Genomic DNA, 16,752 nt, shown 5'->3' with positions numbered 1-16,752 from the left:
AATAATAGCACTAACACCTGTCTAGATAGCTCAACATTTATGAAAATCATTGTGTGGGCTGCTTTTTTCCTGCATATGCATTTTTTGAGTATTTCTAATTATTAGTATGTAGTAAAAATGTTTTAAGCCAAAAATACAAACAAAAATTCTTTATTGCCCAAACAAGAATCAATTTGTTTTTTTTTTGTCCTGGACTGGTTTATTATGAGGTCCTCAGAGGTTGATGCAGATTTTAGCACCTTATCTACTGAATATGTGTGCTTTCCACTGATTTTTTTTAAATTTAATTTTGGTGCATGAATTTCAATCATTTCTTTTGATTCCCATTCATTTCTTTCTGACAAGAAAGTCAGCCAACAAACTTGCGTAATTTGTTTGACATGATTTAAACTGTTTTAAATCATTCAGTGAAACATAAGATCTCCAAAGGTATCTATTCTTACTTAGTAAAATTATTTTTGCATGGTGATGTAGATTGAATGTCCTAGTAATTTTTATTAATTAAATTTAAAATTAAAGCAGACCTATTTATTAATTTGGATACATTCCACAAGGTAATAACATATCAAATATTTGGCACTTAACTCTCATAACGTATTGAACTAATCCTTGAGATAAATCAATTTGATGCTTTAAAGGGAAGATAAGTATATCCAGAAATTAACAATAATGAAACATTAAAATTCATGAACAGCAATTTATTTACATCACAAAATATTAAAGGTCACTGTTGAAGGATTTGAAAACATCTTTTACTTTAAAAAAATTATTCAACAAACTGAAAATGTATTTGCCTGTATATTTTTTTCATTAATCATTTTTTGTTGTCTGGAATTGAGGATTATTTTATGAAACACAATTCCTTAGTTTTTCTCTCACTTTCTCATGATGTTAAAGAAAAACAGAGTAGGGAACATAAAGTTCAAAACTCAATGTCAACCACTAAATTGGATCCTAAAAATTCATTTCATTTTAATAATTTTTTTGGAATTACTATTTGCATAATTTCTAGCAGTTTTGCAGCATCTGAATTCTCAGGAAAAATCTTTGCTGTACTTTTGTGGTTCCCTTCTACTTTTTCTCATCTTTTTCAATTCTTATTCACAATACTTTTTTTACTTTGCCAAAAAAAAGAAAGAAAAACAGTGCCTTTGGATAATTTTGTGCATTCTGTGTATTCGAAAAATGAATTCACACCTCATGAGCAAAAAGTCAATGCACTTGTTTGCTCAACAAGTAGTCAAGGGGTATCCAGTACCTTCTTATGTAACTTAATATAATGAAATGAGTACACCTGTTCAATAAGCTCACCTCGTGTCCCTTTGTCCTGGCTAAAGCACACAAACCTAATTGGGCCAAGGCAGCAGGTGTTTAGACCCGTTTTCTCATCTGCCCTCATCATCCTCTCTATGGCTAACAAATCCTTACGACTACAGTAAGAAGGTTCTCTGTGCCTGACACACAAGGACTGCATTTCTTATCTGATTCATTCAATTATGGAATCTGCGTCCATTCATTTCTCCTGCATTTCATTATTTTTCTCTTTGTCTATCAGTCTCCTTCTGTTTTTTTGCTGCTTGCTTTATGAATAAGTAAATGCAGTATTTGGTTTCCCCGTCGTTAATTATTGAAGCGACAGTGATACAAGACTTGCCTCCCAGTGCGCCCAGTGCAGACCCATGTTTTAGCTCGTTGCTAGGCAACCGGCCTGCATATAGTCAGGCATCAGTAACATCCTAATGATTCTGCTGCACATGCGATGAAGGAGTGTAATTTACACACAAGTCAGTTGGATCATCATTTGAATTCTTTCACGAGGTTTAAGAGAATGAATTTGTAATGTTATTTTTTTCTCTTGTGCATTTCTAAACTTGGAAGAGGAATATGTCTTAACTGACATTGCTATCAGGATGGTAGGCACTTAGATGGTTATATGGTTTTGTACAAGGGCGTGGGGCTAAACAACAGTTTGTGCCTAGTTAATAGGGATAGGAAGGCTGGGGTCAATGTAGAGAAAGTGCGAACTTGAGGTGACCTTGACTGATGTGAATCTCTGCTGATTTGACATGATGTAATTGCACAAAACAGCTGTCAAGCAGGTTTTAAATACTCCATGGACACAGTGGACATTTGGGATTTTCCCTGATATTGACAAGAGGCAGAGGGGTCAATAAGAGAGTAAATAAAAGATTGAAAGAATTGGCTCTGCCACAAAAGCTGAGCATATTTGGTCAATCGTGGCTATTGATCTGGAGGTAGGTGTCATCAGTGAGAGGCAGGGGCTGTTTAAATGAAGAATTGGAATAAAGAGCTGACTGGAATCATTTGTCCTTTACCTTGGCCTCTTTTACAAATGAGGTTTCAGTCCACATTACTGGCCGATGTGTCAGGTGACAAAAGTGATAAGTGATAGGCTCCCTAGAGGAAATCTTACTACAACAATAAATTTAACTGAGACACACAGCAGCATTAGCAACGCTATGACCACTGGTAGACTGAAGGCCTCAAATCAATAAGCCTCATCTGTGCTTGGCATGATAACACATGCAATGTGATTACATTTCAAGAGAATAGCCTTTAGTCCACCGGTCATGACTATTTTACGAGTTTCAGAACAAGAAAGTGGAGGTCCAAGGTTGAGCTAATTATGAAACTATTTGAAAGCAATGGCTGAATCTGACAAAGACTTGGGAGATTCAAACTCAGACCTAAGGTGAAAGACTCCTCATGACTTGGACAAGGACATGAACTGGGTTCCAGTGACAGTGGTGGCTGGAAAAAAGCATTATTAATGGCCAGAGAAACTGGCCTTCAGGCTAGGCGTTAATTATATCACCAGAGAGCTAGGATAGTGAGACAGGAGGGTGAGGCCACTCCCTGTATTGTGTGTGTGTGTGTGTGTGTTCCTTTTGCATTGTTAAGTCATTTCCGATCTTTGTTTCAGATGAAAACATGATTAAGTAAGATTTTAGCAGTACAGTACTTCTTTCTATCATCATTTCTTCAATTCTGCAATCTAGTTACAAATGTAATGAGGTTAGAGGGTAAGCTTGGTTCAGACAAAACTGGTCAGTGTTCAGTCAGTCAAGTCACCATGCCCTTGAACTACCTTGTCTCTCCTCCTTACCAAAGCAATTAATTAATTTAATTTTATTTCACTTAATTTATTTAATGAAAATGTATGGTCTGATACAGCATTTCACATTTCTCACTAATGTAAATGTGACAGACTTAACCGGAGAGATAATTTGGTTAGCTACAGGCTGCTGTTTTCATCATTAAGCCTGTCTTAATCACCACCATCCTTTCTGTGGTCTGGCACAGATTCACAGCCTTTTGCTCTGCATGCTATGTGCAGAGGGTGTGTTTTTGATGCCTGGCGCCTGCATGTGACAGGTCCATTGGCCGTGAGCAACCCTCCACTCCTTGCCATCTCATGGCATCTGTGGTGTTCTTTGAAAGGCCAAGGGCCGCTCAATGTGTATCCTCTTCAACCGGCTCCCTGTCGACCCTTCTTACAATCATACTATGACTTTGTATCTATTGTTGTAGAAAGAAATACTTAATGTAACAAAATACCAGGCAGGTTTAATTACTGCCCCTATTTTATGGGTAACAGGAGCAGATGATTGTGGCTTGTTGGTGCAAGTAGAAAAAAAGACTGCCTTGTGACTTTTCACAATATATTAACAGTCGATTTAAAATCTTTCTTTGTTTGACCACTTTAGACAAGCAGCGGTACGATAAGGTCACTTTGATAAATGTAATGGGAATTTGCACAACGACATTACAACATAATATAGTAATCAGTGGGTATCCTGGAGCAGGTTTTCCTGAAGTCAAAATATTTCACTGAAAGGGGTTGGGAGATGATTTCCACAAAATTAATATAAAATTTTAAAAAATGATTACACATTGTCAGGGTTTGAACACGACTGGCAGGGGGAACCCAAAAGCACAACAGAGTAGCAGGCAAGTCAAGTCTTAAGAAGGGTTTATTGTATTGGCAGGGTTCAGGTTCTGAGTAATCAGAACCTGAACCCTGCCTGACGTATCAGAGGCAGAGGTATCTGATAAACAACAGGCGAAACGTAGAATCAGGCAGGGTCAGGCACAGAGCAATCAACAAACCAGGCAGACAGATCAGACGAGGAGTAGACAGCAGGCAGGGTCCAGGAAAACAGGCAGAGTCAATCACAAAAACTGAAAAACAGGCAGGACACTAAGGCTGGAAGGTCAGGGCGAACACTCAACAATCTGGTAGAGGACTACCAAATTCATAGAGGAGTGCTGAACCGGGTATATGAAGGGTGGAAGCTGATTGGGGAGTGGCTGTAGGTGTGTGGAGAGAAGGCAGGTGCAGGTAATGAACTTATTGCAATTGAGGCAGAATTTGAAATGAAATGATATGTTAGCAAAAAACGACAAATGGAAACTTAATTGTTCAGGGACATGACCAAACCCCCCCACCTGTAAAGACGTCCCTCGAGGCTGGTCAGGGTGGTTCCGATGAAAATCCCTGATAAGAGATGGGTCCAGGACACTCTGGGACCCAAAAACGTTCCTCTGGACCGTACTCCTCCCAGTCGACCAGGTACTGGATACCCCTGCCACACCGTTGAGATCTGAGGAGACAATGGACCATGTTGGCAGGGGCACCATCGATGAGACGGGGGGGATGGGGGGATGGCGGAGTCTGGAAGAGGGCTGTAAGGGCTCTTCTTTACTAGCTTAATCTTGGAAACGTGAAAGGTGGGATGGATCTTCATGGAGCGAGGCAAACTGAGACGCATGACTACAGGGTTGACCACTTTGGAGTTGGGAAATGGGCCCACAAACCGAGGAGCCAACTTTTTTTATTCTGCCTGGAGGGGAAGGTCCCGTGTGGAAAGCCAAACTGGTTGACCCGGGAGATATTGTGGAGCTGGTGTGTGCATATGGTTGGCCAAGCGCACCCCTCGTTGTCTGTAGTGATCAGATTAACAGAGTAGGGTGTTCCGGGTCTACATCCAGGTGTGCCAACACCGTTGAATAAGCTCCTGGACTGAGGGGACACTGATTTCTTGTTCCTGCTTGGGAAAGATAGGAGGTTGAAAACCCTGGGCACACTGAAAGGGCGAGAGGCCGGTGACAGACCTCTGCAGGGTGTTGTGGGCGTACTCCACCCAAAGGAGTTGTTTAGACCAAGAAGATGGGTTCCGGGTTGCTAGGCAATGCAGTGCTGTCTCCATCTCTTGGTTCATTCTCTCGGCTTTACCATTGGACTTTGGGTGGAAACCGGAAGAGAGACTAACCTTAGCCTTGAGCAGACTGCAGAACTCATATCAGAAACAAGAGGTGAATTGCAGCCCCTGGTTAGAAACCACATCACTGGGGAGACCATGCAATTGAAAACATTGAAAAGAAGGATCTCTGCGTCTCTTTAGCACAAGGCAACTTAGGGAGCGGTACAAGGTGAGCCGTCTTAGAAAATCTATCAATAACAGTGACAAAGTCCAGAGAAATATGCGACCGGGGCAGTGGGGTAGAGGCAATGGTTGGAGTAGACCGGAGCGTGGACGATTATAGTTCTTGTGCTGAGCACACGTGACACAGGCTGCGATGAACTCCTTGGCATCCTTTTCCATAAATGCCCACCGCTGTTGCAACAAGGCCAAGGTGCATCTCACCCCCACGTGGCAAACCAGTCGGGAACAATGACCCCACTTCAGAACCTGGGAACGGAGTCTAGCAGGGGCAAACAAAGATTACCAGGACAAGCACTTTGAGTAGGGTGTTCCCTCTGAGAATGCTTTAGCTGCTCGTCCACTTCCCAGGCTACAGCGCCTACAACACACGTATGAGGGAGGATGTTTTTAGAAGAAGCAAGATCAGGGAGCATCAGGCTTAGTGTTCTTAAATCCAGGTCGTTAAGACAGACAGAAGTTAAACCTATAGAAAAAAAGCACCCACCTGGCTGTCGAGAGTTCAACCTTTTAGCATACCGAATATATTCCAAAGTTGTTCCGCCCCCTCCAACTAGCGTCTCCACTCCTCGAGTGCCAACTTAACTACCAATAGTTCCCAGTTACCAAAGTCATAGTTTCTTTCAGCAAGTGACAACTTACGGGAGAAGAAGACACAGGGATGGACCTTCTGATAGTCAGCTGACTGCTGTGAGAGAACTGCTCCCACTCCTGATTCTGAAGTGTCCACTTCTACAATGAATTGTCGGGCCAGTTCTGGAAAGGTAAGAATAGGTGCAGAGCGAAAAAGGGACTCACCAAAAGCCTCCTCCGCATCTTGGGAGCACTTGAAGGCGACCTTCTGCGAAGTGAGAGCCGTAAGCGGGGCAAGCACTGAGCTATAATTACAGATAAACCTCTGGTAAAAATTCGCTAAACCCAAGAATTGCTGTAATCCCTTCTGCGAGAGGGCATAGACCAGGCTGTAACCGCTGAAGTTTTAGCTGGATCTATCAAAATTCTCCCGACGCCGATGATTAACTCCAGGAAGGAGACCTCTGAAACGTGAAACTCACACTTTTCTGCTTTTACAAAGAGCTAGTTCTCCAAAACTCTGCAGAACCTGACACCTATGTACCAGGTGTTCCTGTTTGGACTTGGAGAAGATAAGAATATCATCCAAATACACAAAAACGCATTCAGCATATCCTGAAGCACATCATTTACCAAACTTTGAAAGACTGCAGGGGCATAAGTTAGCCCGAAGGGCATAACCAGGTACTCGTAATGTCCACTTGGAGTGTTGAATCCCGTCATCCACTCATCCCCCTCCCTGACATGAACCAGGTGGTAAGCATTTCTTAGATCCAATTTAGTGAAAATGGAAGCGTTTTGTAAAACCTCAAAGGCCGATGAGAGTGAAAGTGGGTAACTGTCCTTGATGGTGATCTTGTTGAGACTCCTGTAGTCAATGCAAGGTCGTAAAGTCTTATCCTTCTTCTCCACGAAGAAAAACCCTGCACCAGCAGGAGAGGAAGAGGGATGAATAGGATCTGCAGCCAGTGAGTCCTGAATGTAACTTTCCATGGCCTTCACCTCTGGAGCAGATAATGAAGTCTACCTCTAGGAGGAGACGTACCCAGATGAAGGTCTATTGCACAGTCATATGATCTGTGTGGGGGTAGTGACATGGCCCGTGCCTTGCTAAACATGTCCTTTAAACTGACTTACTCCTCTGGAACCCCAGTTAAATCTAGCAACTCAGCTGGCCTACAAGGACTGAGGGTTGACAGGGCTGTTTAACTGATGAGCCCTGCCTTTCTCCAGACAACAAGACACAAAATGGCCGGGCTGGCCACAGTAAAGGTAGTGATCCTCATGCAGGTGACACTTTATCTCCGCTTGGAACAGACGAGCCCGACCAAGATGGATTGGCTCCACCGGACCTCTAGGGACGCCCTCCTCTGATTATGGTGGAGGTGGTGGAGAAGCCGATGAGGAGTGGAACATCCAGGCAGCATCAGCAAGGCGAGCCCTCTCCCTTCTTCGCTCTCGGAGACGGACATCAATACGGGTGGCCAGAGCCACAAGGGAGTTGAAATCAGCTGGAGGATCCCGTGAGCAGGAAGACAAGGTATGCCACACGGGCTCGCTTTGTAGGAAAGGCGAGGGTTGCTGCTCGAAGATAACAGCATTGAACCAGGAAGCATTGAACCAGGAAGGGATGAGAGGTACTTGGGGCCCCGGAACAGTGTTCCGGTGGCCGAATCTGTGCTTCGGACCCTTTTGCCGACCGAGCAGGAGGTTCGAGAACAGCAGTGGGTTCTGGATGGCTCGGTAGTGCCGCCAAAAACACAGCAGGCTGTTCCCGGAGGATGTTCATGCTGCGCTACTGGCTGGTGGTCGTGGACTGAATGACCTCGGCTAAGAATTGGAGGGGATGGTCATAGCGCTGGGTCCAGCTGGCTTCTATTGCTGAGTTCTGCTGAGTTGGGTCACTGTCTGCTGGGTTCATTTTGGCCAGATTGTTCTGTCAGGGCTCGAACACGACTGGCAGGGGAAATCCAAAAGCACAACAGAGTACCAGGCGGGTCAAGTCTCTAAAAGTAATCAGTCCGACAGGCAGAGGTATCCCACAAACGACAGGTGAAACGGCAGAGTCCACAATCAGGCAGGGTCAGGCACGGAGCAATCAACGTGAAAAGTGGGATGGGTCCTCATGGAGCAGGGCAAATGGAGACGCACGGCCACAGGGTTGACCTCTTTGGAGATGTAAAACGGACAAACTTGCAGGTGTGTGGAGAGAAGGCAGGTGGAGGGAATAAACTGATTGCAATTGAGGCAGGATCTGAAACAAAATAATATGTTAGAAAAAAGCGACAATGGAAACTTAATTGTTCAAGGATATGACAACGAATAGTCATGTTTAGACATGAATGTTAACTAAAATTAAACAGTTGTTAGGTTTAAGATAAAACAATTCATAGGTTTCTCTGTCTTTACAAGCGCCTCGAAACGTCTGATGATGTGATTAAGCACTATATAAATAAAGGTTGATTGACTCATTAATATAAAAATACAGTAGCAACCTTCGCGGGATCTTACTACTGGCTATGTCCGCAAAGTTTATACGCTTTAAACACCTCTGGGTATAGTAGAGGGAGGTCACTGAGTTCTCACGGTTCTCGCACTGACTACTCACAATGACTATGAATATGAACCCTTTTCCTAAAGCTCTGTAATGCAAAGCAATCACTGTTTTGGGCTTGGATATATGATTTAATGTCAAAACCAATTAAATCTATAATGCAGTGCGCCCTCACTACCCGTGGTCAATGCGTTCACGGAACCACATGCAAATAACGAATTCCTCGATATAGCGATGAACTATTTATCTTATTTACGGTAATTTAAATGTTAATGAACCCTCCCTATACTGATATTAAGCCACCTTATATTTGTATTACCTTTTCCCACACTCTTACCAACCGTTTAAAGCATTGAGGTGAAGTGGTGAGTGTTGATGCACGAATGTGTGAGGGCACCCTGTATTTAGGTCTGAGGTTGTTGCTTTGACAAAATTTGAAATGTAGTCTTGGGACCTTCAAATCTATGCTAAAGATTTCTCAGTATTCTTGACCTTTCTCTGTCTAATCTGATAATTGTTACCTGAAATTTATCTCAAAACAAGCTCAAAAACATAGCTTACACTTCCAGGATGTTGTTGTAGGTATAAGTTAAGATTAAAGTGTATGGAGCTCATTCTCTTTCCCTGAGTCCTCAAGCTTCACTCATTGAACTTTCTCCACACACCAGTGTTCAGGGAGCCCTACACAGTCCGTGTGGCCGACCAGCGCTCCATGCGGGGTAATGTTGCTGTATTCAAGTGCCTCATCCCCTCAGCTGTCCAGGAGTACGTCAGTGTGGTGTCCTGGGAGAAAGACACCGTCTCCATCGTTCCAGGTAGGAAACACATCATATCATAAATAAAACTCCTTCTAAATACAAAACCCACCCCACTCAAATCTGCATCTCTTGTTGAAATGAACTCCCGCTGCAAACCCCATTCATTTGACCGTGTGAGATATATTTGGTGAATGTATGCTCACAGTGTTTGATCAGGCGGTGGATAATAATGGAAAGCAAATGCCATCTAATATTGTCATCATATGCCAATAGAACATTTTCTTTCAGAGAAATGGGATATTTGTTTATGTATTTGGTTTATTAATGATTATTTATTTTGTTACTTAATTACTTAGTTGGTGAGTGAATGAGTAAATGAGTGAATGACTAAATCCCAAACCAGAAAATGCTGAGTTCACTCTGTGTCTGAGAAATTCAGACTTTTGCTTTCAGATTTGGTTGTTCTTAAGATTTTCTTGTTGGCCATGTTTGCAATTGTTGACACCCCTCACTCGATAGTAATCGGTTCAATTGTGTCACTGACACCTTCCATTTTGTCAGTGGGAGAAGGAGTAAAACAAAATGACCCAATCATTCAAAAGAAGTCTGGAGAAATGGCTTTTTTCTGGCTCCTCACTCACTGGCTGACACTGCTGTGGTTAATAGCTGTTACAAAGATAAATCAGGTATTAGTAGGCATGTGCTGTGTGTGTGTGTGTGTGTGTGTGTGTGTGTGTGTGTGTGTGTGTGTGTGTGTGTGTGTGTGTGTGTGTGTGTGCCTGTGCGTGTGTGTGTGTGTGTTAAGGGCCGAGGGGTGTGTGAGGACTCCAGGGACCTAATTTGATGAGTGATAGATCTGTTTAGCTCCTCATCACTGTCACCCAAAAGAGAGCAGCAGCACCTTTAGGGCTCTGATGCATCTCGAGCGTTTCTGTCTGCTTCACGTGGTCCTCTATTAAAATCAGCCAATGTTAAACTGGGGAATAATAATATCACCTTCAAACTGGGCTCTCTACATGCTGCTGTATGTCTTATATATTTGCTGACTGTTTGTGGAGGTTTGTGCACTGCAGAGTTAACATTTTTCCTGTTAAGCAATGCCAAACTGTAGTGTCAGATGAAGCTTTTTAGGCCAGATGATAGGTCTGGATACCTCCGTTCCTTATCTTGCTGTCTGACAGCGAGCACCACTTTCATCTTCCTCAGTAGTGTGTGTGTAGATATGTGCCTGCTCTTTGTGTGGCTCTGTCCTTCATACAGGAGCGCTCATTGATCCAGCGCAGCTGTGTGTGTGTGTGTGTGTGTGTGTGTGTGTGTGTGTGTGTGTGTGTGTGTGTGTGTGTGTGTGTGTGTGTGTGTGTGTGTGTGGCCTAAGGGGGGTTTCCAGTCTGGATCGATAAAGCTTGCTGTTGGATTCCCCACTCTCTTGTCACGGATCTCTGTGAGAGTTCTGCCGAAGGTGTGGTTGATGGTTAAAGATACACATATAAACACGTCAAAAATGTGTGTGTTTGAACTGTTATATTTACATAGATTAATGAATAAACAGCAATTGTTCTCATTTAGCATATAAATAAATATAAAAACCTGCCATTTAATGACAAATAAATTGATTTCAGTCCATGAAAAAGACAAAAAACTAGAACAAATCTTGCTGAATGTATATTTCAGAGGTTTTCACAAAAGATTTTATTTGTTCAGTTATTTCTTTGTATTTTAGGTGTTCATGTAACAGGAGAGATGACCAGTGGTTGAAATAAACATTGTTTATTTCATCATATGATGTGTGATAACCATGTCGTCAGGAAGTGTTTGACTCCCCAGGAAGATTCACAAGGAAGGGCATTTGTACTGAGCAGTGGAGTGATATATGGTGGTGGCGGCCAATGATCTTGACATCAATGAATGATAACGCTGGTGAATGAACAAGAGGGAAGGAGAATACCAACATAACAACAATAAGGGCTGTTGGATAGATGTGACCAGCTGATTAGGAAAGCTGATCAGTCAACCAAGGACCGCAGATCATTATCGGACGAAATTATGATTAAAAATCCAACATGTGAATAACAGAATGGAATGAGGAATAAATAAAACCTTAAATGTGCACAAGTTGAGTCCTTTTCTTTTCCTTGTTTTGGAAATAGGTGACAATGTCTCCTTAAACCTTGGTAAGGGTTCTAATTTACACGATATGAGTAAATGGTCACTCAGACATGTTTGGTAGATAATTCTGTCATGAAAATAAACTCTCTATTGTACAATCTCTATTTTTATTTTTTGAGACGTTTTTTTGTTTTTCCTCTTCCTCTCTTTCGTTCTTGCTCTGGGGCTGATGAATAGGTCTTAGTAGTAACAAAGCACTTCTCTTCTTCTTTCCCTCCTCCTCCACTCTCTCTCCCTGTTACGAACTGGGGAGCTGGGTCAACATTGTACATTCAAACACACATAATAAACATGTGTGCCTGTCCCACCCTGTCCGCCCATCTATCCATCCATCCATCCATCCATCAGCCACTGGCGGCATATGCAGCTTTACTCTTCTGTTGGCACTTGAGACACTCTAGTGGTCTACCATTTATTCAGGGCAACTCAATGCTAAGGTACAGGTTGATCAGACGACACATGTCACACAGACGTCCGTGTTGGTCAATGAAGCTGAGTTTGAATGAGCTTAATGAAGAGGGAGGAGGGTGTTTGCTGAAAGCTGGCCTTGCTGTGATGCGACCCTCCTCGGTGTCGTGTCACTATTTGACAGCCAAATCTGTTTGCGTTGAGGCCCGTTCATATGAGCAATATTGGTGGGGGTGGAGAAAGTCAAACTGAGGAGGGATCTGTGTGTTGACTGTCTATCCTGGTTTTCACTCCTCTGTCATACCTCTCCTCCTCCTGCTATCTCTCCATCTAGCCATGTTTCTCCCTCTAATTGATGGTTTGCAGATTCTGCTGTTGGTTAGAAAATTAGCATTTGTTTGCTTGTCAGTTAAGGAACTGAAAGAGGATGCTCTGTTGGCAGATATACAGTATATGGAGGTACTTCATCTGTGTATATGTGTGTGTACATGTGTGTCACTTTGTTTGTATCCATCTCCTCCTCAGGTTGGAGCTTAAAACAGTGTGAGTTTTATCTGGTCACCATGGTAACGGGTGCGAACCGAAGGGTGGAATGACGAAGGTGTGAGGATGCATCACTGGCTGATTTTTATTAGTGCATCACCACGACTCATCACACACATACACATACACACACACACACACACACACACACACACACACACACACACACACACACACACACACTGACAATATAGCTGCAAATTTACATACAGTACACTTCAGAGACAGTGTAGCTGTGCATGTTGTCAGGAAAACAAAATCTTTTATTACCAAATGTGAAGACAAACCCCGTCAACTTCTTTTATTTCTTTTCTTCTTTCTTTCCCCAAACATCTGTAATTAGACTGACTTAAAAAAAACATTGGCTGGACTAAACTATGCATAAATAAACATTATAGTTGGCGGCACGGTGGCGCAGTGGTTAGCCTCACAACACGGTGGACCCGGGTTCGAGTCCCGCTCTGTGCGGAGTTCGCATGCTCTCCCGGTGTCTGCGTGGGTTCTCTCCGGGTTCTCCAGTTTCCTCCTACCTCCAAAAACATGCACTTCAGGTTGATTGGCTGTTCCAAATTGCCCGTAGGAATGAGTGTGTGTGTGTGTGTGCATGGTTGTGTGTCTTAGTATGTGGCTCCACGGTGCACTGGCGTCGTGCCTGGAGTGTCCCCCGCCTCACGCCCTATGCCGCAGAGATAGGCTCCGGCTCCCCGTGACCCGCTACGGCAGATATAGTGGTGGTAATCTGAAGATGACTGACTGACTAAACATTATAGTTTATACTCAGTACACTTGAAATCTAATGTCTAAAAATATTCACAACCCTGTTCAGAAATGTGTGTTATGTGCGGTGAGTTCAGTCTCTTAGGAGTTAACACGCTTCTAAATCTGACATTGATAAATTCCTTAAAACTGATCTCTTATCTCTCAACACAGACGCCCACCAACGCTCACACACACGCCCACCAACGCTCACACACACGCACGCACGCACGCACGCACGCACGCACACACACACACACACACACACACTTCAATTTGAGCATTGTGGCAGAGTTAATTTGTTTTTGTATATAATTTTCTAAAAATGGTCTGTTCGTTGCAGATGTGTTTTGGAAACAGCCGAGACTGAACTCACAATATATCAAATAGTTCTAACCCTAACCGCCGTGTAGCCGACAGCACCAGCTGATAGACTGGCTCCCACATCAGTTTCCTGGTTGGGGATGACACTCCTGAAATCTGTTTCTGAGACTGTACTACCTTGTTTAATTCTTAGCCATGGTGTTAACTGTTTATTTTGTCAATTATATATCCTGTAGCAAATAAAAATACACCATGTGTACATGTGAGTCATTTGTTTTTATAGTAGTGTGTTTCTTTAACTGTTTGAGAAAATGATATACACCAATAAATCTGTCTGGAGAATCTTTTTTAACTGAAATGGTTTAGCTGATGGACTTCATCAGGGCTCGAAATTAACTTTTTTTTCTTGGTAGCACTGGTGCTCCCAAATTTAGAGTTAGTAGCACCAGCAAAGACTTCAGGAGCACCTACCCAAAAGCAAGGCAGTGACAGAGCAATAGAGACTGCTCCGTCCATCTCCATTCCACGCGCCTCTCTCCCTCGCCCAGGAGAGCGGCCGCAGCTGCGCTCTCATTGTTTCCTGGCAGGACCGCGGTTCCGCTCAGACTGTTTTGCGCACATTCTCCAAACAAACTGCAGCGGTAGTGCGTTCGAGGCTGCGCACTCGGCGCCTACGCGTTTTCCCCACATCCACACAAAACTGTATGAGGGACGCTCACCTGAGGATGCTGCATTGGTCCGCCTCCGGGTCAGGGGCCCAACCAAGGCACTACCGGGGTGTGGCTTAAATAGTGCGTTGTCAGGCAAGCCCGGTACCTTTACTGAACCATTTTGATTGTTTTGTATTTTAAAACATCACTAAAAGATGTTTTATGTTGCCCCAAACTCCACCATACCTTTAGTGAACATTTGTTTGCATTTTTCTCAGTCATTTTGCCCTCAACTCGGACTTCAGGGGATAATTCTGCGCAAAAGATCTGTGCTTTGTTTCATAGTGGCACTTCATGTTACCACTTCTAATTCATGCTATGTGTTCAGATCATATGACGTAAAATGGTTTTCAACTGCCTGACAGAGGAATAAACATAAATTTCGTCCACTCATTGTTAACCAGCGGTTTTCCTTGTTAACCTCCCTTCGTTTGGAGCTATGCTGTCTCCCTTCTTCTGTGCTCCGATGTAGCGGTAAATTCACAGCGACAGCGAGCTGTCTCACTTCCTGGTTCACTGACAGCCCAAGGTAGACTAACAATCTGATTGGTTGAACTGAGTTGAGCTATTACCAGATTAACTTGAGGAGCAAGCCCTGTAGCCCTGAACTGCAAGTAAAAATGCACCAAGAAAATCTACTCTCGTGAATTTATCATGGAGCGGTCACGGGTCCGGACAGAACCATCACGCGGTCCGGATTCGGACAGCGGTCCGCCATTTGGTGACCCCTGCTCTATGGAGAGAGAGGAAGAGCGAGAGAGAAGAGGAAAAAAAGGTGCACCAGATTTGTTTCCCTTGTCGAACCTGTGCTCCCTAATATACAGTATATACACAGATAAAAATTTGGGCGCATATGCAACCAAAATGGTCTCAATTTCGAGCCCTGTTCATGCAGTGAGCTATATTCTGAAGGTTAATGTTACAATAACTGTAATCGGATTGATGCTGTTGTGCACACAGAAAGAAGGTTTAGGGTTCTAATCCAGATTCAGGGCCTTTCTGCGTGGAGTTAGCATGTTTTCCAAGGATTTCCATTGGGCGCTACATCTTCCTCTAATTATCCAAAAACATGCATTATAGGTAAATTTATGACTCAGCTGGGATAAATGGATAGATAGAAATGACCATAACATCCATCCATTCATTTTCTTGAAGACAAGACAGCCACAATTGTCTCATCTTCATGTACCGGTATTTATACTCCTTGTAGGTCACGGGTGGAGCCTATCCCAGTGAGTTGTGAAATACACTCCGGATGTCACATAAAAGACAACCACTCATGCACACACACCTACAGACAGTTTGGACTGAGCAGCTCACCTAAGCTTCATGTATTTGGAGGTGGGATAGCCAGAGAACATGGGGAGAACCCACACAGACATGGAGAGAACATACAAACTCACAGAAAAGGACTCAAATCCAGAACATTCTTGCTGTAAGGCGACAGCGTTACCGACTGGACCACCATCATAACATAAAAGTTTCAAATTAAAAAGTTCCTGTCATTAATGGAGTGTTTGATAAATTGATTTAGCAAAAGAGAGAGAGAGAACATTGAGAGTGATAATCAAGTGATAAAGTGTGTGTTTGCATTTAATTTTGGGGATGTTTAATTCCTCTGTATTTCACACATACCACCTCTCTTAAGCAAAGTCATAGCTGCTGCAGCTTCTGTCCTAGTCTCCATTTTGTGACCACTCTGCAGTGATATGCATGCACTTCAACCTCTTCACTTTATCTCATCCTTTTCTAGAGGAACTTATTAGGAAGATGCTGAAGGGATGAAACATCGCCTAGTCATTCCACTCCGTAAAAGCTGAAAGTGAACAACAGATAGGTGCAAAAAATGGCAGAGTGGGCAGAAAAAGAAAGACAAAGTGGCACAAAAACATGACATACTAAATTATGCAGATGGGAGAGCGGGCATAGGATTGATGGATGATGGAGGGAGGCTGGTATGAGAATGTGTGAGAGAATGTGACGATGGACAAAGAGAGAAGTGTGTGAGTGCTGTTTTCTTGCTGTCCCCAGCACCCAAGAGAGGAAGAGAGGTCCTGCCATTAAAGATTCATCTGACAAGTGCTTTAATACCCCCAAACCCCACTCCCCAAACCCCAGCCCTTCCTTCCATCTCTCTGTCTCCTGTCGACGGTCTTCATTCATCCCTGTTATGTCCATTAACCATTACACATGTTTTGCGCATCTATGCATGTTTGTCTTCAGGATGGTAGCAGTTTGTGGGTGAAATAGGCATGTTTACTTATTGATGTGTGTTTATGGGCTGTGTGTGTGTGTGTGTGTGTGTGTGTGTGTGTGGGTGTGTGTGTGTGTGCGTGTGTGCGTGCGTGCGTGCGTGTGTGTGTGTGTGTGCAAGTGCGCTTGTGTGTACGTGTATGGACCTGGCAGTGGTTCGTGCTAGGCTGGGTTATTTATTCAGCGCCCATGTTTGGATGTTTTACAGAGAGAACAGGTGCAGAGTGACTCTGTGCACACTC

At 43.4% G+C, this 16,752-nt stretch overlaps 1 protein-coding gene across 1 annotated transcript in view; it reads left to right on the top strand.

The window, feature by feature from the left end:
- The window catches only part of dscaml1 (Down syndrome cell adhesion molecule like 1), a 129,128-nt gene that overhangs the window by 14,787 nt on the left and 97,589 nt on the right, over positions 1–16,752 (top strand). Inside the window, exon 3 of the mRNA XM_068317865.1 lies at positions 9,261–9,407. Within this exon, the coding sequence (XP_068173966.1) occupies positions 9,261–9,407 (147 nt within the window). The remainder of the gene's footprint in view (positions 1–9,260; positions 9,408–16,752) is intronic.

This window comes from Antennarius striatus, chromosome 6, assembly GCF_040054535.1.
Source record: "Antennarius striatus isolate MH-2024 chromosome 6, ASM4005453v1, whole genome shotgun sequence".
Taxonomy (NCBI): Eukaryota; Metazoa; Chordata; class Actinopteri; order Lophiiformes; family Antennariidae; genus Antennarius; species Antennarius striatus.
The sequence above is the reverse complement of the archived record's forward strand: the minus strand, read 5'-3'. Positions and strand labels throughout refer to the sequence as shown.